The sequence below is a fragment of the Mandrillus leucophaeus genome, unplaced genomic scaffold (assembly GCF_000951045.1).
Source record: "Mandrillus leucophaeus isolate KB7577 unplaced genomic scaffold, Mleu.le_1.0 Scaffold60, whole genome shotgun sequence".
Lineage (NCBI taxonomy): Eukaryota > Metazoa > Chordata > Mammalia > Primates > Cercopithecidae > Mandrillus > Mandrillus leucophaeus.
In genome coordinates, this window is record NW_012106475.1 from 4,195,386 (window position 1) to 4,221,020 (window position 25,635).

General features: G+C 36.4%; 1 protein-coding gene across 1 annotated transcript in view; it reads left to right on the forward strand.

Annotated features, from left to right (window-relative positions):
• The window catches only part of TXNDC16 (thioredoxin domain containing 16), a 111,758-nt gene that overhangs the window by 18,459 nt on the left and 67,664 nt on the right, over positions 1–25,635 (forward strand). Inside the window, exons 7-9 of the mRNA XM_011999722.1 lie at positions 9,510–9,631; positions 13,627–13,717; positions 17,210–17,360. Coding sequence (XP_011855112.1) covers positions 9,510–9,631; positions 13,627–13,717; positions 17,210–17,360 — 364 coding nt within the window. The remainder of the gene's footprint in view (positions 1–9,509; positions 9,632–13,626; positions 13,718–17,209; positions 17,361–25,635) is intronic.

The window sequence follows — 25,635 nt, forward strand, 5'->3', positions numbered from 1 at the left end:
TTTCTGTGTATATTCTTCCCTTTTTTCTAAGATACTCTTATCTACTATTAAATATGTACGTAAGAGCTGTATATATATATCATATATAATTCTACATTTACATTTTATTAGTCAGTAAACAGGCAAGTCAAAATTTCCTGGGATTGCCTCCATTTACAAAAATTCATTGACATACATATGAAAATATATTAATTTTAACTATTCCATTATTTTTTATCTAAATCCACTACTTAGCCTAATAATAAGAAATATTTACAGATGTTTGGATTTTTCTCAAAATACTTGTTTATGAACTAAAAGCTTGCATTACAGAATATGTGTTACTTTATTTGCCTTGCTTTTTAAAAATGTATAACCCATGCTATTACTTTTATCCCAAAGCATTTGAATTGTTCCTTATTTAGAATGTTTTACTCTGGACCAGTGACCTACAGTTATACTTGAACTTTGCTACTTCGTCAACAGAAAAGATCAACGTTTTAGATAATTTGTTATTTTCAGAATATGGAATTGAAGAAAAAATTAAGTTAGTGAAATCTGAGATAGAATAACAAGTATAAACTTAGGATTATGTTTATACTAATTGTTAATATTTGAAACATATATTTTTGGACCATTATTGTCAATTATGTACCTTTTTTGGTAGGATATTTACAATATTGCTGAAACATCATTGATTTAAAATATAGTGACTTGCCAGTCTATTAAAATTTTCTCGCATTGATTTTGCAGGATATAGTAAGTGAAATACATCAAATGGTTAGGGCATAGCATAATACTTTTTACATAGGAGAGGGGGTGTTAAGTCCAAAACTCTGAAGAGTCTGAGTTGTTACCCTACTTGTGTGTCTGTGTTTTTTATATATATATATATATATATATATATATGTTATACACACATAGAAGACCTCTGAATTAGAGAACTGACCTTACAGCAATAACAGCAGCCAGAGTAGCATGGTAGTGCTATCTTCATAGCTAGTTCTCTGCAGAATGACAAGGCAAGAGTCAGATGCTTATTCCTATACATAGCAAGGTTTGAAGGAGAACTTCAACATTATTAATATCCGAGTTTATATAGGAGCTGACACACTTACTCTTCCCCTCTGAAAAGAAAGTGCTTATCTTTTACTGTGGAATGTAAGAGCAGAAGAGGAAGGCCTCTATCCCTAAATATAAGCGTTTGACTCTGGAGAAGAGAAGATAGTGTGTAGAAAAAACAAAAATTATTTTTCCTTTGTTCCCACAAAGCATAGAATACTTCTGCGCCCAGATGTTTGAGGAGTCTTCTCCACACACCAGCTCTGTAGCTGACATCAGTGGGGTGTCCTGTCATTCAATTCTGAGGGTACCTACCTGAAGATAGTATCAGATCCTGCATGTTGAAGGCCGAGTCCCCAAGACTGCCCCCTACCTGAGATGCCAGTCACATAGGACAGAAGCTCCTATGCTTCTGTCTGAACAGCTATAAATTTGGGTTCTCATGGCTCCAACAAGCCCCTCATCGGGCTTGGCTGTTTCTCTAGAGTGGCTCACAGAACTCAGGGGAACAATTATTTGCGTTTATTGGTTTATTACAAAGGATACAGATGAAAAGATGCATGGGGCAGGGCACATGGGAAGGGGCGTGGAGCTTCCATGCCCTCCCCTGCTGTGCCACCCTCCAGGAACTTCTGTGCATTTTGCTATCTGGAAACTCTTCAAGCTCTGTCCCTTTGGGGTTTTATGGAGACTTTTTTATGTAGATATGATTGATTAAACCATTGGCCATTGGTGACCAAGTAACCTTTAGCACCTCTCTCCTCCTCAGAGATTGAGGGTTGGAGCTGAAAGTCCTAACCCTCTAATCATGCCTTGGTCTTTTAGTGACCAGGCCTCATCCCAAAGCTATCCGCCAGTCATCAGTCAGCACATTAGCTTACACAAGACATCAGTTTGGTGGAGATTGTAAGGATATCAAGAGTTGTATGCCAGGAAACGGGGTTGAGGACCAAATATATATTTTGCAATATGACAGATATGTTTTATTTCTCTTTGAATGGAAGCAGATGGCTCCTGGAGAAAAGGAAACATGCCTGGAATGAGAATTCTGCATTTTTCTATCTTGCTAGATTTGATCTTCAGGAGAGTTGATCTGTGTGGGAGCACTGGGAGAGCAACACAGGATTTCCTTCTACAGGGGCACATATAAATGCATGTAGTATACATGTATGTGGCATAAATATTACAAGGTTTCACAAAAACTGAACATATTGGTTGATAGGGATTATATGGGGAAGCTGGGGGTGGGGGATGAAGGACTTTTAGGTAGACTCTTTAGTCTTTAACTTTTTTGGTACCTTTTGTGTTTCGAATCCTATAAAAGTATTACCACTTTGTGAAATAAATGAAATTTAAATTAAAAATGAGATTTGGATTTATAGTCTAAAAATTCTTAACTCTGCTTTCTAAATATACAAAGTGAAAAGTGGTAGAATTGAGTGGTTCATTCACTATGTGAGGAAAATTTTACTTCCAGCTTCTAGATGGGGTTAAGAATGGTAATACAGTTGGCCCTCTATATTCACAGGTTCTGCGTCTGTGGATTCAACTCCAAGTGCATAAAAAATATTTGAAAAAAGCAATCAAATATAACAATACAACAGTAAAAAAATATAAAATTTAAAATATGGTATAACATATATACTATATTATATATACTATTTATACTATATATACACTATATAGATACTATGTATACCATATATACTATATATACACTATACTATATATACTATAACGTATATACTACATAAAATATAGTATAACATAGCATTTACATTGTATTAGGTATGATAAGTAATTTAGAGTTTTTTTTTTTTTTTTTTTTTGGGACGGAGTCTCGCTCTGTCGCCCAGGCTGGAGTGCAGTGGCCGGATCTCGGCTCACTGCAAGTTCTGCCTCCCAGAATTATGCCATTCTCCTGCCTCAGCCTCACGAGTAGCTGGGACTACACGCGCCCACCACCACGCCCGGCTAGTGTTTTTTGTATTTTTTCAGTAGAGACGGGGTTTCACCTTGTTAGCCGGGATGGTCTCGATCTCCTGACCTCGTGATCCGCCCGTCTCGGCCTTCCAAAGTGCTGGGATTACAGGCTTGAGCCACCGCGCCCGGCCAATTTAGAGATAATTTAAAGTATACAGGGAGATGTGTGTAGGTTATAGCAAATTCTCTGCCGTTTTATATGGGACTTGAGCATCCATGGGTTTTGGTATCCAAGAATCAATCCTGGATATCAATCCCCTGAGGATACTGAGAGAGGATTGTATTTAGAAAAGGAAAGTAACAACTGATTTTTATATTTATTAATTAATTATTATTATTTTGAGATGGAGTCTCTGTCACTCAGGCTGGAGTGCAATGGTGCAATATCAGCTCACTGCAACCTCTGCCTCCTGGGTTCAAGCAATTCTCCTGCCTCAGCCTCCTGAGTAGCTGGGATTACAGGCTTGCGCCACCACGCCTGGCTAATTTTTTTTTTTTTTTGTATTTTTAGTAGAGACAGGGTTTTACCATGTTGGTCAGGCTGGTCTCAAACTCCTGATCTTGTGATCCGCCCGCCTCGGCCTCCTGAAGTGTTGGGATTGCAGGTGTGAGCCACTGCGCCCGGCCCAACTAATTTTTATTGATTGAGAATATGAGCAATTTATATTTATTTTCCTTGTTTTTGTGTTATACTTGCAGCCTCATGAGATTATTGTGATGATCAAAATAACACGTGAAAATAATGTGTTATGGATTTTTCCCAGTGCTATAAAATGTTATTTGTTTTATATATATATAAATGCAGGAAGTTTTATTTATCAGTTAAGAAGAAAAAACAAATGTGAGTTCGTGGTGTGGCAGTTGCTGGGGATATTTGCCATGAGGCAGCAGTTGCAATGAAAGGCCATTCTTCTTCTTTTTCTTTTCTTTTTTTTTTTTTTTAGTTTCACTCTTGTTGCCCAGGCTGGAGTGCAATGGCGTGATTTCGGCCTTGTGCAATCCCCACCTCCTGGGTTTATGCGATTCTCCTGCCTCAACCTCACGAGTAGCTGGGATTACAGGCACTTGCCACCATGGCCAGCTAATTTTTTGTATTTTTAGTAGAGACAGGGTTTCACCATGTTGGCCAAGCTGGTCTCAAACTCTGGACCTCAGGTGATCCACCGCGTCAGCCTCCCAAAGTGCTGGGATTACAGGAAGTGAGCTACCATGCCCAGCCCATTCTTTTTTACCTGTACTCATTGTTGACTCCTAAGAATCCTCAGGCCAGGTGAGGTGGCTCACACTGTAATCCCAGCACTTTGGGAGGCTAAGGGAAGAGGATCACTTGAGGCCAGGAGTTCAAGACCAGCCTGGGCAATATAATGAGACCCCAGTCTCTACAAAAAAATTTTAGGAATTAGCCAGGCATGGTGATGTGTGCCTGTCATCCTAGTTCCTTGGATGAAGCTGAGACAGGAGAATGACTTGAGCCCAGAAGCTTGAGGCTGCAGTAAGCTATGATTTTGCTACTCAGCCTGTGTGACGGAGCAAGACCCTCAAAATAAATAAATAAATAAAATGATGCAAAAGAAAAAAAATCACCAAATGATGCAAAAGGAAAAGATAATCCAGTAAGAAAGAGTGAAACCTCATTGACTCTTTATTAAGATATGGTACTTCTTGTGACAATACTGTATTTTATTAGAAAACAGAAGTTCCTTTCCTTTTATGTTACCCATACTACTCATAACATGAACTTCAAATATTAGAAGAATGATTTTTAACTGTCATAGTTTCTACTAATATTTTATTCTTTAACACATTACTGCAGACCGTAAGGATTGAGTGTTTAGGCACTGTTACTGTATAACCTCAGGGGAAAGTTACTTTTACAACTGTCCTCCTCTAAAACTCCTGAACTGTGCCCATGCTGGTCTCTTCTGAATAGGTATTGAGCTATTGCTGATTCTTTATCTGTATCAGATTTGTTCCTATAAGATACTGTCAGGTGGGTGCCTGTTCGATAATGACGTACTTTTTACTGGGAAATTATAAGAAAAATTGCTTTTCTTGGGTTTGAATTCCTTACAGCTCTGTTAATTGGTATTAATGGTTATATCTCCAAACTGCAAAGTTTTATACAAAGTGCTTCTACCAGTGCATACGTGGTACATGATATATATTAGGTGCTTAAATTTTGGATTTGTGGATGATGAATTTGAAAGTTTTACTTTTTGGTTGTTAAGAATGGGAAGACCAGAAATACTCTTAAATTTTAAGGTCATAAAGTTGTTTCTAGTAGTAAGAATTTTATAAGAAACAAGCTAATAGGAGAATATATAATTTATGACAAAAGACTGAGACTGATATTTGCGAACTTTATTATTGTACTCTCAAGAGGTGGCTTCTACCTGTTTGGTTTGTTTTTAATCTGTGTTAATTTAGATATACTTATTAAAAGAGTTTGGGATATTTTTTTTTATGTGTGAATCTGCCCCGTCATAATACACAGTAATTAATTTAGATAAAAGTCATTTCTTCCTCTCTTTTTTTTTCCTGGGGGTTTTGGTATGGTAAAACATTTACATTTTCCTTTTTGCTGGGTTCTGAGAATTTGAATGATGACAAAAATGTAATACAGAAACTGTCTGTATCTCGAAAAAGATTGAGTTGCCTGCTGCTCTAAAAGTAGGGTCAGGTAGACCCTTCGTTGTTTTTCTTTCTGACACCCACTCAATTCTTGGCCAAATATCTTATCTACCTAATAGTTATTGCAGGAAAATCTCAGGAAAAGCATGCCAAAGAAAATGAAGGCCTTTCTGGGACAGGAAGAACCTAGTTAGAGCAGCCCTAGGCTGTTTTACCCCATCAACAGAGCAAGAAAATCCCAAGAGAGACTTTTCCTTTAACCCATTTTGTCAGTATTTCTCCTCTTTGGAACTGGAGTAAGGGAGCACAGACTGTGGAATGGATCCTCATATTCTGAAAATTAATATATTAAGGAATATATTAAAGTGAGGAAGCCATTGGGAGAGATAATAGAGATCATTACATTATGAATGTCATTAGTTTTGGTTATTATTATGTCATGGATAATGACTACTTAATGAGCTTTGGGACATTAGGCAGGGTAACCTCTTTAAGCCCCATGACCTTATCTTTAAAATGGGGTTAATGATAGTTCTACTTTCAGATGGTTGCCATGAAAATTAAACAAGACAGAGTGCATTGCTGAGGATTTTTAGTTATAAGCCCTAGAATCTGGGTCTGACTGGCTTAAGCAGAAAAGGATTTGGAGGGGATATAGGAAATCTCAGCCTTGCTAGAAGAGCTGGAGAACTGGACTCAAAGGTTAGACAGCTCTGGATACAGTGAAAGTTATGATACAGAATGAGTCTGAGGAGGACAGCTGCATTATTGCTGAGCATTAGATACTACGGCTTGCATTACCTGCATTGGGGCTGTGACTAACACTTGTCATTGCTACCTTTGAAGCCAACTGTTATTGCCACTGCCTCTTGAAATAATTCTTTACTGTTCCTTGTTCTTGGTATCACTTGCTCCTGCTTCAGAATCTCAGGCAAGTGATTGTTTGTCAGATAGTCATGCCTTGTAACAAGGAATCTGGGAAAGCAAGGTTGACAGTGTGATCTTTCACTTGGGCTCTGCCTACCTTGAAGACTTTGAAAACTGGACAAAGCAAAAGGGAGTGGGCAGCCCCCAAATTGACAAATTGCCACTATTCATAGTGCTTAGTACTATGCCTAGCATGTGGTAAGTACCTAATATTTGCCAGTCTTTATTGCACACAATGGTTGGGGAGGTTGTACACTCAGATTTAATTTTTGAAGCAAATAGATTGGAGATAATAAAACAATAAAAGTCATGACTAGGTGAATGTAATTTCCAAGCCTAGAATTTACATGGTAGTCCAATTAAGTTAACTAGATTGTACCACCCAACTGTTTTGAAGTAACTGAAGGGTGATTCTGGACTTGTTAGTCAAAATGTATAGGCAGCCAATAGTTCAGCTTGCCACTGAGACTCCATTGCCATTCTTTAGTTGCCACCTTTCCACCTAGTTTCCCATTTTTATGAGTGGTCAGTAATACAATTTAGAAAATTCTGGCCTTGGTGTCAGAAGCTGTACCAGCAACTAGAAGTATGATTTGGAGCAGGTTACTTAGTCTCTCAGTTTGCTGCCTGTGTGTGAGTATGTGTGTAATACTGTTCCAGAAGTATTGTTGAAGGGTTAAATGAAAACCTGAAAATATCTAGCACATAGTGAATACTGCCCAGCAAATATTTCTTATAAAAGCAAAACAAGAGCCCTGGGAATGATAGAAGATCAAGTTTTACATTTCTTTTAAAAAGTGGAACAAATCTGTAATGAATGGGTAAATATTTCGGCCAGTGTAAGTTAGGGCAGCGCTTTCAGGGTGCCTGCTAAGTGGAAATATTTTTATAGTAATACTAAGGCATTATTTGGCTTTTTCACTTTCATTCCCTCATGAATGGGGTTTGGGGGTTCTAGAGGCTACATGATGTGTGATTTCACAACAGATTGGATACAGGAGCAGAAATGAATATCCAGCTGTCTTCTATTTAGTCCGATATTAAAGATATTTGCAAAAATGTAGAACAAGGCCAGGCGCGGTGGCTCATGCCTGTTATCCCAGCACTTTGGGAGGCCGAGGCGGGCAGATCACGAGGTCAGGAGTTTGAGACCAGCCTGGCCAATATGGTGAAACTGCATCTGTACTAAAAATCCAAAAAAAAATAGGTATAGAGGTGCGCACCTCTAGTCCCAGCTACTCAGGAGGCTGAGGCAGAAGAATCGCTTGAACCCAGGATGCGGAGGTTGCAGTGAGCTGAGATCGTGCCACTGCACTCCAGCCTGGGCAATAGAGCAAGACTCCATCTCAAAAAAAAAAAAAAAAAAAGGTAAAACAATACCATTCTTCTCACTAAGTTTTGCTTTGGTTTTGCAAATTTTAGTTATTTTTTAAATAAAAAGTATTTATGTTAACATGTAATGGCATTTATTTTTAAGAATTAATAAATATTTTTAAATTCCTGTTTTAATTTCTATTTTGGCAACTATTGATAAACATAACTTACATAAACAAAAGCTCCTTGAGGACCTCAGTAATTTTAAAGGATATAAAAGTTTCCTGAGACCAAAAGTTTGAGAACTGCTGTATTAGGAAAAACTTCATAAGAGGAACTGTGTTTGACTAATTTATTTGAAGTATTTGAGTGAACTTTTGTTTATTTAAGTATTGGACCTGCAACATGAAAATTTTGAAAAGTTTTCAAAAGTTTTTGAAGTTTAGCCTATCAAAAATACACAACTTATGCACATGGGGATTAAGTGGAATGAGTTGTTAGGGATAGATAATTTATACAGAAGTAGACAACTTTAAAAAAGGGATAATTTGGGATGAATAAATATGATCAGTCAGTCTGACTTATGCACCGAAGGGATGATTTGGAAGAATTACAGTCAGGTGGAAAGATCACTGGACTAGTACTGAGAACACCTGTTCTGTATTCTGTCCCTGGCTTCTTGATGCAATAAATGCATTTTTGAGTAAGCTCTTCAGTGTTTTGAACTTCCATTTTTTCAAATAAAGAATGGGAGTAAGTAATTCCTGCCCTACTTTTTCTTTCATTCATTGAATAAATATTTATTGAATATCTACAGTGTACTAGGCTGTATTATAAGTTTTTACAGATATAGTGATAAAATACACAAAATCCTTGCCTCAAGGGCGTGAGGGTTTAATGAGAAAGGTGGGGATAAACAAGTAAATAAATACATAAATAATTATAAATTGTAATAAGTACTATATATAAATAATTATAAATTGTAACAAGTACTATAAAGGAATTAACTAGTGAAATGAGAGGAAAATGCTACAGGCTTTACTTACACAAGACCAACAGGGAAGACTTCTCTGAGGCAATGATGTTTAATCTGAGATCATACTTATGAAATGGAACAAAAGGAATAGCTTCCAGCAAAGAAAACTGTGTGCAGAGGCTCTGAGGTTTGCCTAGAATGTTGTAAACATGAGGAATGGTAGAACAAAATGAGGTTGGAGAGGTAGACAGGTCTAGGTCTTGTTAGACCTTATAGGCCATGCAAAGAAGCCTGCTGTTTAGGTTTGTGAAGGGCTTAAAAGTGTTCAAGGCTGAGAGATCTATGTGGGATTATTTGGCCAGACTATGGTGTTAGTGAATACAGTTTTAATCTGTTGAGACCATTGTAATAGAGAATGAACACTGTCTCACAACTGTCCCTGGTTGATGTTCTCAGAGACAGATTAATGATCTGGAGAGTGATTCTAATTTAGTATCATTAAAATGCTTACATTATCACTACTGATAATTTGTTCAATGGAGATATATTTCTCTTTTGGTTAGGTTCTTTAACAGAAGTGTGGTGTCACTAAATACATATCAGATTTTTCTACTAATTATGTCTGTATTTATTTCAGTGCTCTTCTTTTTAATGAAGTGAAATATATTACCAACCTGGAAGACCTTCAGAACATAGAAAATGCTCTGAAAGGAAAAGCAAATATTATATTTTCATATGTGAGAGCCATTGGAATACCAGGTATTCTTTGACTTTTGCTTTAATCTTTGCTGTGCCTCTGTACTTATGTATGCTGAAGTACTTAAAATATTGTATTTTCTTACTACAGTCTTAATATTTAGAATACATCTAAAGCATCTTTACTATTACGCTATTTTTCTTTAAATGGGCAGCATAATATAGTGGTTGAACAAGAACTCTCTAGGTTAGACTTCTTGCCATACTGATTACTTGTAGTGAGCCCTTGGACAAGTTACTTAATTTCAGTTTCCTAGTGATTAAGATGGGGAAAATAAATCGTGCCTACCTCTTAGTGTAATTGTGAGAATCAAATGAGCTTTAATGAATAATTAAAATTATTTTAATTAATTAATTAAATGAATAATTAAATGGTTCCTGGAGTGTAGTAGGTGCTCTCAAAGTGTTAGCTATTTCTTTCTGATTTCCTTATAGCCCTCCTGTACCTGGTGTAGTAGTGCCCAGTTTTCAGTAAATAATGTTGACTAGCTTAGATTGGAAGGAGCAAAGACAGAGTAAGGGAGAAAAATAGGAAGTTGTTGCAATAAGTCAAGCAAGAGATGATGCTGGGTGGCTTGGACCAGGGTGAAGGCAATGGAGGTGGCAGTAAGTTTGAATTTTAGCAGTGTTTGGAAAGTAAAACTAACTGAGTTTGCTGATCTATTGGATATAGATTGAGAAATAGTGGAGACAAGGGTGGTTCTGGGGTTTGGGCCTGAGCTACTTGAAAGGTGAATTTGCTAACACCTGAGGTTCAGAAGACTGGGAATAGATAGTTTGGAGAGGAAGCTCTTGGAATTCACTTTTTGACATCATACTTGTGAAATACCCAATAGACATTCAAGTAGAGATATCAATATGGTAGTTGGATATTACTAGACTGCATTTTATGTTGGGAGTACAGACTAGGGATGTAAATTTGAGAAATAAAGCTGTGAGACCAGAAGAGATCACTGAGTGAGTCTGGAAGGAAAAGAGAAGACTGAACCTATTAGATACTTCAATATTTATGTATCAGTAAGGTAAGGAGGAACCGATAAGGGAGACAATGAATGTGGTAGAAGTGCCCAGTAAGCAAGGTAAAGACAGAATTTTAAGGTGGAGAGCAGGAACAATTGTGTCAAATGATGCTGAAAGGTTGATTTGAGATCAGAAGTGCCAAGTGGCCATTATGCCTAGCAGTGTAGAAGTTACTGGTGACCTTGACAGGCACAGTTTCTGTAGAGTGGTAGGGGTATAATGCCTAGTAGGAGGGATATAAGACAGAATAGGTAGAGAGCAATTGAAGACTGAATACAGAGACTTGTTAGAAAAGTTTTGCTATTGGGAAGGAGAAATACAGGGCACTGACTGGAAGAATATATGGGGTTAGGAGAAGAATTTTTTAAAAAGCATATTTGTATGTTAACAAGAAAGATCTGGTAGGAAAGGGGAAATGCCTTACACAGGAAAAAGAGGGGAGAGTTGCTGGAGCAAAATTTTCGAGTAGGCAAGAGAGAATGGAATCTAGTGAACAAGGGCAGGGGTTGTTCTTGGGTGGGAGCACAGAAGGTTCATCTCTGGTAACCAGAGGGATGAGAAAATATGGACATCCATTCAGCCAAGTGGGTAGATAGATATGATGCTAAGAGTTTATAAAAGTGTTTTGGTTTGTTTTTTAATTAGTTCTTTGTTCTCAGTGAAATAGACACAAAATCGTCAGCTAGTTTGAGGGAAGAGTTGAAAGAGCTATTTCGGAGGCCTGGAAATAAAGAATGGTTGTTAGGCAGCAATAATAGTTAATATCAGCAATTTAAAGTGACACCATTAGCATGGTGATGCTAGCTTGTTTTGGCTTCCCTCCTCCTCTCCCCAGCTATGTTTCCTTTTGCAGCCATAAGTATTGAACAGGCCAAACAATGAGTTAACTTGGATTATATTTTTTAGCCTAAAAAACACGGCAGGGAAATTATTATAAAGATTGACCAGGGAATTTAAGCTTAATTAGGGGGAAAGAGAAGACCAGAGAGGGAGGACCTATGGATTGTAGGTCTTGATGGGTTAGAGTTGTGTGCTATACAGAGTGAGCTGGAGATGTGTGTTTGTGTAGGGGAGGAGGCTAGATATGGAAATTAAAGAGGGGATTGCAGTAATTGGTGATTGCAAGGTGTAGAGTTAGTGGTTAAGATATGATTGAAGAAAGATGACTGTGATAAAGAAGGCCAAGGCCTGAGAGACTGGGATTTTGAAAGGATCATCTACGTGGATAATAATAAAATTCCCAAGGATTAAGACAGGGGTAGTACTAGAGAGAGTGACATTGTGATAGAAGCTAAATTCTTCATGGAATGATGGGGAGTGATCCTGGTTGGGGTGTTTTGGGTGACTCCAAGGTGGGGTGGTGAGTGGAATACTCTGATGATATGCAATTCAAGTGCTAGGAGAATGTGTGAGGGATGGGAAGATAATTGTCTGGAAATGACAATGAGGAGAAAAAGGAAAATAAAACATGAAAAGGAGGAATCATCAAAGAAATAATTCAAGAAAATTTCCGGAACTGAAGGTTTGAGCTTCCAGATGGAATGGACCTATTGAGTCCCAGCATAGTGGATTACCACAGAGCCACACTAAAACATCCTATTTTGAAATTTTAGAATATTAGATTAAAAGACTATTCTAAAATCTTCCAGAGGGGAAAGAAGAGTTTGCAGTTCAAGGATTGAGAATCAGAATGGCATTGAACTTCTTAAATTGCTGCACTAGAAATGGAAGGAAATGGAGCAGTGTTTTCAGAATTCTCAGGGGAAATGACTAGACCCTAGCATTCTGTACCCAGCCGACTATAGCTAATTGTGAAAATAAAATTAAGACACTTTCAGATGTGCAGGACTGCAAAAGTTATCTATTCCATATGTCCTCTTGTAGGAAGGTGTTAGATAATGGGCACAAGGGAGCAATAAAGAAGATGATATTGGAAAACAGGCAAAAGGACCCAACACAAGAGAGGGAGTAAGAGAATCCTAAGGATGGCAGTTGTGCAGCAGGCCAGGTAGCAAGAGTCCATCTTGGAGCAAATCAGAAGGCTCCGTAGAAATGTTTACAAGAAGATGGATTTGGTAGTATACTTGATATATTTGAAGTATTGAGAGAGAAAATTGTGGAAGAGTTTAGGAAGAAATTAGGAAAAAACTTAAACAAAATTTTTAAAAAGATAGTTATAACTATAGTGAAGAAGTTGCTCAAAAAGGGAAAGTGGCCATTCTGTACCATATGGCTCGTCTGTAAATAGTATTTACTGTGTCAACAAAGTAAATACTAGATATTGATCTAATAAAAGTTAGAACTATATTGGGAGAGTTGGGATGGGACGTATTTACATTTATGGAGCTAAGTTTCAGGAAAGAGAGATGATTTGTCATCTTCCACAGTAGGAAGTCAACAGATAATACTAAAACTTTTATTATATACGATACACATACACATATATGTATGAAATAAAGAGTTGAGATAAAAGAAATAAGAGAAGAAGAAATAAGAGTCGAAAGGGCTTGTCCCTTGGTAATTGGAAATGCAGTAGAGGGTGGGGAAGTGGTCATTTTTCTTAATATGCCTTGTAAAATTATTGTTTTCTTTCGGTGTAAGTTTGATTAAAAAAACTAACCCAGAAATAATATACACAGACACATACACAAATAAAACCGAACATGAAAATTGTATGGTGCATTCATATTCTCTTCCCTACTACTAGAAAGAAACCACCACAAGTTTGTTGTATATTATATTCTCAAGTAAAACTCATTTTCTACTCCCTCTGGATTCTTCTCTTACCTTGAATAGAATAGACTTTTTATAACTTCTTTTAACTGCCTGCATTTTCCCAACTAGTATCCCTGTGAAGGATTTTTCTTTAAATATAGTAGAACATAAAGGAGGGTAGGATAATATTCAGAATAGAAGTTTACGTAGAGTCACACAAACTAATTTTTTGTGTCTTCCAACTCCCTTTATCTCTTCTTCAGAGCACAGAGCGGTCATGGAAGCTGCTTTTGTGTATGGGACTACATACCAATTTGTCTTAACCACAGAAATTGCCCTTTTGGAAAGTCTTGGGTATGTATAAAAAGCATATGTCAAAATTTAAAGCTTTTTTTTTTTCTTGTTCACTTATTTCACATTACTTAGCATTTCCATTATACTCCCACAGCATGGGCTTAGATAAAGGAATCATAGCAGATGTGAATATATAAATGAAACCTGAAATCCTCTTTATTACTATCATCTGCTGTATTACAGTCTTAAAATATACAGAAATGATGTTAGACTAAGGTAACGAAGGCAGTGTGGATAAGCCACGAGATGTGAGTGGCCAAGTGGGATATCTTAGGAATGGATCTCCTGTGGTGATCACATCGGGGGAGGGGGGGGTAAAATAACAGCTTTCAAAATGAAGCTTCAGAAATTCTTTGTGAGACTTTTGTAAGTTACTTTGTCATAATAATCTTAAATGTATTTAGGTACAGTTTTTGAACAGAACGTTTGAATGTTTATTTTTCTTGTCTAGTTTACAATTTTAGGTAGAAGCCTATTTTCCACACTTTTTGGCTGGGCAACCTAGGGTTAAAGTTTTCTTTCTTTTTTGTTTGACTTCAAAATGCTCTTCAGGAAAATTAATCCAAAACAGGGCAAAATGGTGATTGTATGACCTTTTAATGCCATCCAAGAGTTTTTAATGAGCCCTCCTGCTGACCTCTCAGGAAACAGCAGCTATATGATATGCCGCACACAAATGTTTAAAGCCCAAATGTTTTACAGCTCTACATTTAGAGGCTAGTGCATAGCACACTGATAAGGTGAAATGACTTTTGAGGGAAGGGGAGTAGGGAGAGAAGAAAGTTTCTACAAAGAGAAGTTATATTTTTATTGCTCTGTATGACATTGACCAGCATTCCTTTTTCCATTAGTCTCTCCTTATTGACCTGTCTCATTCTGCTGGTTCTCTCATTAATGAGTTAAATAAAATGGATGCATGCTCACTGTTTGTCTGTACTGCTGATTTCCCATCCTGGAATAGGGGAAGCCTTGTTATTCTCCATACCACAGTGATTGCATGCTAGCCCCACCATTTCTCTGGGGGTTAGTTGTTTGTATTCTCTCATGTTACCAGCCTCTATATTTTTTAGTTAATGAATAATTGCAAATAATAGTGTTATTAAAACATAAAGAGGTGGTTATTTATTGGCAAGGTATAGGTCCTATTATTTACCTTACACATCCTGTTAAGTTATACTATACATATATATAGTATATGTGTGTGTATATATGTACGTGTATATATACACACAGAATATGTATATATATACTGATCTAAGACTAAGGCATGGTATTGTTGTGTAAGTTTTTTTGCTTTTCCCGTTTTTTAAATGGGAATTTAAAAATGCACAGTTATCTTCTTATCCTGTTTTTCATTTGCTTTGAGTATATGATGTATTGGGGAAGTTTGGATTATCATTTCTTCATGGGTAACAAGATGGTGATGAGTCATCCCTGGACCTGAGGTGACAGGGAGAGACTATAGATTCTGAATATAGTGGTGCTGTGATATGACTTCTGGATAAAGTAGTTGGCTATTTGGATTATCTCCTCACAGGAGTGAGATGAATACATTCTTTCTTTCACTTGTTAATTCTTTCATTCACCAAATATTTATTGAATGCTTTCTATGTGGTGTAGACACCATTCTAGCTTCTGGCGTTATAACATCAGTTAAGACTAGTATATTACTTGCTGTATCATATTGGATCTGAGTGTGTTTGAAATTATTTGTTAAAAGCATTTATGATAGATAGTAAAAGAGAGAGCATGCCATAGACTCCAGTACTTTCTGCTACTTCCCTGTATTCCCTTCCTAAAAAATCTGTGGGCCAAGAAGGATATTACCCATGCCCCATAAATGTTACAATCCATTAAATCAGAGGTGGGCACCTGACCTAGGGCCAGCGAATCCATTGGCTTACTTGAGCAAATGAGAGAGATGAGAGATCCTCTCTCCCAGGAACTTCGAATTGGACATGGAAAAGCTGGATTATACAGCAGGGTAGCTGTTCTGATCACAGGAATGTTTTGCCCACTTGTAAGTAAAACAGAAAGATGTCTTCCCAGATTGAATTGAGAGCTGAAAAATGTTAATGGCAAACGAAGGTCCCTGAACTCTTGCCTGTTCAGGTCTCTACATTTATTCTCTAACTTTTCTCTCATCCAATTATTTGAATTTTCCTTACATTCTGTGAGATTCTCTTATAAACTTCAAATAAGTTTCACTCTTTTTGTTTTCCATTATCTGCAAGCAAATGATCCCTGATAAAATAATTTTCCAACATTATTCTGTTGTTTCAGAGGCTGTGATACAGAGTCCAGCCTTAACTAGGACCTCCTGCACTCAACACTTTCCTTTCAGCAGTATGTGACTATTCAGGAATCTCCTCAACAAGTTGTATGCTTTCATTGCATCTTAGGTTTTGTTTGAAATGCTCATTTGTCCTATCTTATTGGAGGGGTCATTCTCTCCCTTTTTGTTTTTTAAGCTCTGCAATAATCTCCCTTTTCTTCCCCTTCCTTCTCCTTCCTAGTTTGAAGCAGAAAGAAATATTTCCTTATTCCTTGTAGTATTTTTGCATATTATAGCATTTACAAACTACATTTTAATTGTTTGACTAACTGTCTCTCCTTCAAGGATGTAATTGTCTTATTTACCTTTATCTGTTGTGTTTAGCACAGGGCCTCACCCATAGTAGGGATTAAGTAAATCTTTGAGTGACTATTTCTTTAATCATTGAATTGATTAGAAATTACTTTGCAATTAAATTTGACATCAGTGAACCTTGTCAGCTCAGTTTAAATATGTCTCAAGAATTAAAATAGCATTTTAAAAATAAATTTTTGTAGTATTTTGCCAAACCCTACTAATGCCATATGGATATTTCTAAAATGCTATTTTAATTTTGGCAAACCTTATCTCCACTATAAGTTTATCTTTGAATTCTCATACTGAAGGGAATGCCAAAGCTCAAATTATAAGCCATATTTGCTGAGTTTTGTAATATTTCAGATACAAACTCACAAACTCCCACAAACTGTCACATGGTTTCTATTTTAGACTGTTTTGGCTGAAGTTTATTCAAAACAGCTTCGGGTTTAAATTAAATTTAGAAAATTTGCGTTACAAAGCTCCATTTAGCATAGCTCTAGAAAAGCAACTATATTTGAAGATAATCTCATTGTCCGCAAGGTGACAGCCTTTTATGGAAGAAAGATTATAGTCTTGCCTGTAACCTATTATAATTTAGAAACTACCAGATTAAAGAGTTCAGAAAAAAAACTGTTTATACAACTCACATGGTTTGTTCAGATATTAAGGTTAATTTTCTTTAATATCCTATATCTTCTTTTTTGCCAAGTTCATTTAATTTTGTACTCTTTCAGGCTTTTACTAAAATAATAATTCAAAAGCATGAGACTTAAGACAAAATTTATTGTTACATCTTTTTGGATGATAGAAGGATCACATATTGAACCTCATTAAGTTAATTAATTTTTAATTTATAGCTCTGAGGATGTGGAATATGCACATCTCTACTTTTTTCATTGTAAACTAGTCTTGGACTTGACCCAGCAATGTAGAAGAACACTAATGGAACAGCCATTGACTACACTGAACATTCACCTGTTTATTAAGACAATGAAAGCACCTCTGTTGGTATGTGTCTTATTTTATATTTTTATTTGCTTTCTACTGCCTGTATAATTGCAAAAGGTATGTATCTTATTTTAACATACATAAAATTTATTAAGTTTTGATTTACAGGTGCATGTTTTACTAGATGAATGACAGTTATATCTTTTCCTTTCTTTTTCTCATTTTGAAGGATCTAGGAATAATTCCTTATTAAAGGCAGAATAGAAAATAGACTATCCATTAAATGACATTTTAATACCTTTATATATTATTGCATTGAAACCCAAATAGAGCATTGTGTAAGTGAAAATATTCTGTGGTAGTAATAATGAACTCTGGGTCTTGGTGAGCACTCACAGATCACAAAGACCATACATCGTGGTTAAGAAAAGACCTCTTTTTTTTTTTTTTTGAGATAGAGTCTGGCTCTGTTGCCCAGGCTGGAGTGCAGTGGCACAATCTTGGTTCACTGCAAGCTCGGCCTCCCAGGTTCACGCCATCCTCCTGCCTCAGCCTCCTGAGTAGCTGGGACTACAGCCACATGCTTCCACACCCGGCTAATTTTTTGTGTTTTTAGTAGAGATGGGGTTTCACCTTGTTAGCCATGATGGTCTGGATCTCCTGACCTTGTGATCCACCTGCCTCAGCCTCCCAAAGTGCTGGGATTACAGGTGTGAACCACCGCGCCTGGCCAAGACCTCTTTTATGAATGCTTTGATCACTATTTTAAAAATTGGTAGATATTAGAACCTAGGATTTCTGGTGCTCCAGTTTCCTTACCATTAGCCTGAAAGAATGTTGTAGAGACACTAGGTGATGGTGATCAGCAAACTGTTCTCTCTGAAAAGTTGAAGGGTTGTGCTGAGCATATGTAAAATCTTCAGTAGATCTTATTCAGTATGTCTTTTTTAAAATATAAAAATGATGCATGTGTATTGTAAGTACTCCAAACATTACAGCCAAGTATGAAGGAAACGTTTTAAGAAGTCACTTAATCCCTTCACTCAGAAGTTAACTTTAGATGACTCCCACACCTGTCATCTTTGCACCCATATGGATGCATAGAGATAGGGGAATTAATGGATTAATGGACATGCCATATCGTGTGTACTACTTTATAGTAAGATGTCTAATCTTGAGTTCAATAGAAGAAAATGAAACTGATGTGAAACTAGAGGGATTATGGAACTTTTGATAAGTGTTTTTCATCAGTAGAGGGCTCTTCAAGGAATATTGTCTCAAGTGTTTAAAATGGTTATGAAAGACATTAAGAAATTGAAATCATTATATTTTAAAACTTTGTTTCCATTTTAGATAGTATTGACTTTTTCCTACCTGTGAAAGATGAGAAAATTAGCTTCATATGTTTATTTCCATCTCAGCTCCCTTGCCCTTCTGATTTGTGTTCGTTTTGTTCTTTGAACATTATCAAGGTCTATGATATTTATATTCAGTATATTCTGTTTTGTAACCATAATACCCTCTTCTTAAAAAGCATTGCTTCTGCACTTAAATAGATTCAGAGCTCGCCACCACAGTTTTATGGGCTTTATTCCTTAGTTCTTATTTTTTTGAGACGGAGTCTCACTCTGTTGCCCAGGCTAGAGTACAGTGGCGCAATCTCGGCTCACTTCAAGCTCCACCTCCCAGGTTCACACCATTCTCCTGCCTCAGCCTCCAGAGTAGCTGGGACTACAGGCACTCGCCACCACACCTGGCTAATTTTTTTTTGTATTTTTTAGTAGAGACGGGGTTTTACCGTGTTAGCTAGGATGGTCTCGATCTCCTGACCTTGTGATCTGCCTGCCTCAACTTCCCAAAGTGCTGGGATTACATGCATGAGCCACCATGCCTGGCCATTCCTTAGTTCTTTAAGTGACTTTTTTCTGTGGTTGGATTTTGACTACAAGCTTTTTTTTTTTTTTTAAGAAAGCAATTTAAAGGTCTGTCTGTCTTTTAAGCTTCCATCCTAGCATAGAGCAGACATAAAGAGAAAGGACAGTTCACTGTATGGTTCTTCACTATTTCCCTCCAGGTTCACTTCCTTCTCTTGGACTAGTGGAGTATTATTACGAATTCTCAGGATTTTGTCTTTCAGCATTGAGGGTAAGATTAGGACTCATACCTAGCTTTACTAAAAATCTGTTTTTATTTTGCTACAACGTTCTGGCTTGAAGTTGTGCCCTTTCCTAAAGTTTCTGCTCATGAATTTTTTTTTTTTTGGCTGTATTTCAGAACTGTTTTTTGTTTTTGTAGATAGATAATAAGGAGGAAGATTCTCTGATCTTATTTCACTTTATGATGCTTACTAGGAATTATGTAGCATTACTTTTGAAATTAAAAAACCAAAACTTTGGAAACTTTTTATTGACTTAAATTAAGTGTGGTTTTACCTGAAAGCATAACATGGCAAAAAAATTAGGGCATCATTTATATTGCATTCTGTAGGAACAACAGTCCCTTGAAATACACATTTTATAAAATACAATGTGAATGGTACTTCCTAGAATTGTGCCATGCAGGTGACCCTGTTCTAACTGCTGTTCACCTAAAAGGAATATTAAATTGTCAAAGTCTGAAGTAGGGTTTGCTTCAACACTTTCACAGAATAACATAAGCGTTTTATTTGTTTGAACTTTTTTTTCCTAGACAACTAGGGAACTGGCATATAAGATTCAGGCAGAGGCTCCAGAAGCCCTGGTAGACACTGAAATAGGTAGGAATGACCAGTAGCATGAAGCCAAGAAAGATGTGAAAGGCTGAACTGAAGATCAGTGCCTAATTGGAAAGCTAAGCTGAGAATTCAAACCTTGATGTCAGCCTAGAAATACCTGGCAGAGTGAGGCCTAGAAGCACAGATTCGTGGACTTTCATAGACCAGAACAGAGAAAATGAATGCAGAGTACAGAGAAGGAGACAAAGCCTCGAAAGATTCCTTGAGACTATTGGAGGGTGGCTAAGGTCTTACCCCAGCGGAATTAGGAAGATGTTAGAATCCTCAGCTGGTTTGGTCACTTTTATGTTTTAGTACTTTAAACATTTGACCATATCAGTGTTTGAGGTTGTTTTTTGTTCTTAAATAATACATTTGAGGTTAAAAAAACTGAGTAACGCCAAACCCTTTTATAGGAAACACTTCTTAGACCAAAATTTGTTCTAACTGGGTTATATCCTTTGATGGTATAGTTAACTGGAATGAGATAGAGAGGTCCCGAAAGTTCATACCTAAATTTGTTGACTTCTTACAGGTTCTTGTTAGTATAGTAGCTGACTTCATAGTTGACTTTGAATTCATGTTTCTTGCTTTATTCTTATTCTCTCATAGTACCACTGAAGCTCATTTCCCTACCTCCCCCCCCCCTTATCTTAGACATTATTCTATATACAAGCCTTTAGGGTTTAATCATGGTTGGGTTTTGTGTGTTTAGTAAGATGCTTTGCAAATTAGCCTGGGTTTCTGGGTTCAGGATCTGAAATAATTTGGTATGTTTACAAAGTCTTTTTATAAACTAATAAAAATGGAAAGTAGGATTCAGGCTTTTTTGTAAACTGCATTGTGTCTGATCATTGCAATTATATGTATTATTAGTTCACGTCTAAGCATATGAAAATAGATGCAGATTGCTTTTGTGTGTGTGTTTATTGCTTTTTTTTTCTTTTAGGTAAACAGGGTACTTGGACACCTAATTGTAGATATATAACACATCTATGTCTTATATTCATGATGGGAGGTGTGTCATTTTGATCATGTCAAACTGAAAATAAATCTTGAGCATAGAATTTTTAAGTGAATTTCAATCTTAAATAGGTTAAGTAAGATTCTGCCAGATATGGAGTTGTTTTAGATGTATTATTAAGGTTCCCAACAGTGAGCACAGATGGGAAAATGGTTCAGTTATTGTCCTGTTGGCAAATACCAAGGACATTTTAGAATGCTGATGATTTTCTCCATGATAGATTCAGCTTATATTTGTAGATAGAAGAAAGCTTTTATCTGAATTCCAAGAAGAATTCTCAAGTGTAAATATCTGATAAAATGTTAAAAGATCACTAAGTGTATACATTTTTAATAATTTCTGAAATTTTTACGTTATTTTTGTTTGTTCATCTAGCTGTCTGTCTCAGACAGATTCAAGACACTTGGATTAAATTAAACCTACTCTTTTATGTAGGAAATTAGAAAGATGCTGTTATGATTTATTCATTTAGCTCGTATTTCTAGAACACTTGTGTGGCAGTGTGCAATATTGTACAGCATAGTGTTTCCTAACATGGTTGTTTTAGAGCCTTTTTTTCATTGTTGTAAAAACCACATAAGATTACCCTCATAACAGTGTTAAAGTGTGTAATACAGTATTAGCTGATGTACGTTGTTGCACAGCAGATCTCTGGAACTTTTTAATATTGCATGACTGAAACTCTATACTCATTGAACACACAACTTCACATCTCCCCTCTACCTGACCCCAGTCCTTGACACCACCAGTCTACTTTCCATTTGTATGAGTTTGATTACTTTAGATACCACATATACACTGAGTTATGCCAAATTTGTTTTTGCAGTGGGCTTATTTCACTTAGAATAATGTCCTCACGGTTCATCCATGTTGTAGTGTATGTTAGGATTTTATTCTTTTTTAAGGCTGAATAATATTCCATTGGATGTATATATCACATTTTATTTATCCATTCATCCATTGATAGACGTTTAGGTTGCTTCCACCTCTTGGCTACGGTGAGTAATGCTGCAGTGGACATGGGTGTTCTCTGAGATCTTGTTTCTCATTCTTTTGGAAATATACCCATAAGTGGGATTGCTACATCAAATGGTAGTTTCATTTTTAATTTTTGAAGAACCTCCATATACTCAGCCCTCTGTATCTGTGGATTCTGCATCCTTGGATTAAACCAACTGCAGATAAAAAAATGATTAAAACCCAATACAAAATAAAAATAAAACAATAAAATAATTCAAAATTAAATTATGGTATAACAACTGTTTACATAGCATTTGCATTGTATTTGATGTTATAAATAATCTAGAGATGATTTTAAGATATACAGGATAGAGTGTGTAGGTTACATGCAAATACTATGACAGTTTATATAAAGGACTTGAACATTTGTAGATTTTGGTATTTAAGGGGCATACAGAAACTGATTCCTTATGGATACCCAGGGATGACTGTACTGTTTTCATAGTGTCTATACCGTTTTACAATCTCACCAACAGTGCACAAGGGTTCAGTTCTTCATATCTTCACCAACATTTGTCATTCTTTTCTTCTTTCTTTTCTTTTTTTTTTTTTGATAGTGGCCATTCTAAAGGGTATGAGATGATACCTCATTGTAGTTTCGAGTTTTATTTTCCTGATGATTAGTGATGTTGAGCATTATTTCATATGCTTGGCCATTTGTATATCTTCTTTGGAAAAATGCCTATTCAAGTCTTTTGCCCATTTACAAAATTGAGTTACTTGTTTTGTTGTTGAATTGCGGGAGTTCTCTAAGTGTTCTGTATATTAACTCTTTATCTCATATATGGTTTGCAGACCTTTTCTCTCATTCTTTCAGTTGTCTTTTTACTCTGTTAGAAGTTTTAGTTTGTCTATTTTTGCTTTTGTGGTTTGTGCTTTTGTTGTCATATCCAAGAAATCGTTGCCTATTTCAATGTCATAAAACTTTTCCCCGTATGTTTTCTTTTAGGAGTTTTACTTTCGGGTCTTATTTAAGTATTTAATCCATTATGAGTTAATTTTTGTATATGGTGTAAGATAAAGGTCCATTTTCATTCTTTTGCATGTGGATACCCAGTTTTCCCAACACCGTCTATTGAAGAGAGACTGTCCTTTCTTTACTGAGTGATTTTGACATCCTTGTCAAAGATCATTTGACCATATACACGAGGTTTATTTCTGGGCTCTCTGTTTTGTTCCATTGGTCTATGTGTCTGTTTTTATGCCAGTACTAGGCTATTTTGATTACTGTAGCTTTGTAATATATTTTGAAATCAGAAAGTGTGAGGCCTCTAGCATTGTACTTCTGTCTCAAGATTGTCTGGGCTATTTGAAATCCCTTGAGATTCCATATGAATGTTAGGATTTTTTTTTCTATTTCTGCAAAAAGTACTGTTGGGAGTTTAATAGGGATTGCATTGAATCTGTAGATTGCTTTGGGTAGTATAGACATTTTAATAATATTATTAAGTCTTCTAATCTATGAACACACAATGTCTTTCCATTTATTTATGTCTTTTAAATTTTCTTTCAGCAATGTTTTGTAGTTTTCAGTATAAAGGTATTTTGCCTCCTTTTGAAAATTTATTCCAAAGTATTTTATTCTTTTTCAATGCTATTGTAAATGGGATTATTTTCTTAATTTTCTTTTTGGATTGTTCATTATTAGTGTATAGAAATGCAACTGATTTTTGTGTGCTGATTTTCTATCCTGCAAAATGGTTCTCATGGTTTTCTGGTGTGTGCATGAGAGTGTGTGTGTGTGTGTGTGTGTGTGTCATCTTTAGGGTTTCCCACATATAAGATCCTGTTACCTGTGAACAGAGATAATTTTACTTCTTCTTTTCCAATTTTGATGCATTTATTTGTTTTCCTTACCTAATTGCTGTGGCTAGGACTTTTAGTTCTACATTGAATAAAAGTGTCAAGAGTGGGTATCCTTGACTTGTTCATGGTCTTAGAGGGAAAGTTCTCAGTTTTTTTTTACTGTTGAATATGATACTGGCTGGGCTTTTCATTTATGGTCTTTAATATCTTGAGGTAATTTCTTTCTATTCCTAGTTTTTTGAGAGTTTTTATCATGAAATGGTGTTGAATACTTTCAAATGCTTTTCCTGCATCAATTGAAATGACCATGTGATTTTTGTCCTTTGTTCTGTCAACTTGGTATACAGTATTACATTAATTAGTTTCTGTATGTCAAACCATCCTTGCATCACAAGCATAAATCCCACTTGCTCATGATGAGTGATCCTTTTAATGTGCTGCTGACTTCAGTTTGGTAGGTTTTTTTTTTTTTTTCTTATTTTGAGACAGAGTCTTGCTCTGTCACGTAGGCTGGAGTGCAGTGGTGCAATCTCGGCTCACTGCAACCTCTGCCTCCTGGGTTCAAGTTATTCTCTTGTCTTAGCCTCTTGAGTAGCTGGGATTACAGGCACACGCTGCCATGCCCCGGCTAACTATTTGTATTTTAGTAGAGATGGGGTTTCACCGTGTTGCCCAGCTGGTCTTGAACTCCTGAGCTCAGGCAATCCACCAGCCTCAGCCTCCCAAAGTACTGGGATTACAGGCATGAGCCACCGCTCCTGGCCCAGTTTGGTAGTGTTTGATGAGGATTTTTGCCTTAATGTTCATTAGGGATATTGCTCATACTGCTCTGTAGTTTCCTTTTCTAGAAGTATCTTTGACTTTAGTATTAGGGTAATGCTGGCCTCATAAAATGAGTTTGGAAATATTCTCACCTCTTCAAATTTTTGGAAGAAGTTAAGAAAGATTGGCATTAATTCTTTAAATGTTTAGTTGGATTTTCCAGTGAAGGCATCTGGTCCTGGACTTTTCTTTTTTGGGAGGTTTTTGATTACTGATTTAATTTTCTTACTAGTTCTAGATCTGTTCAGATTTTCTATTTCTTAATGATTCAGTCTTGGTAGGTTATATGTTTCTAAGAATTTATTTCTTGTAAGTTATCAAATTTATTGGCATATAATTGTTCATAATAGTCTTCTATAATCCTGTTATTATATCATTTTTGAAAGTTAATTTTTAAGTAATTTGAGTTATTTGATAGTAATACATGAATTGTAGAAAAATATTGGTAGTTGCACCCCAATGCAGGAGTGTTTCTGTCACTTTTATATCTAACACTAATTTCTATTTATATTACATATTTTATTTAGTTATAATTTTTATACTTCTACCCTGTGACTTTCTCTGCCTATGAAGGATGTTTGTGATTTTGTTTTTTGTCAAATGGAATGGATTATAACTTCATAGTTAGGCCGGGTGCAGTGGCTCCCACCTATAATCCCAGCACTTTGGGAGGCTGAGGTGGGTGGATCACTTGAGGCCAGGAGTTTGAGACCAGCCTGAGCAAAATAGGAAGACCCCATCTCTACAAAAACATAAAAAATTAGCTGGGTATGATGATGTGCACCTGTATTCCCAGCTACTTGGGAGGCTGAGGTGGTGGGAGGATCCCCTGAGCCTGGGGAAGTCAAGGCTGTAGTGAGCTGTAATCGTGCCACTGTACTGCAGCCAGGCAACAGAGTGAGACTCTGTCT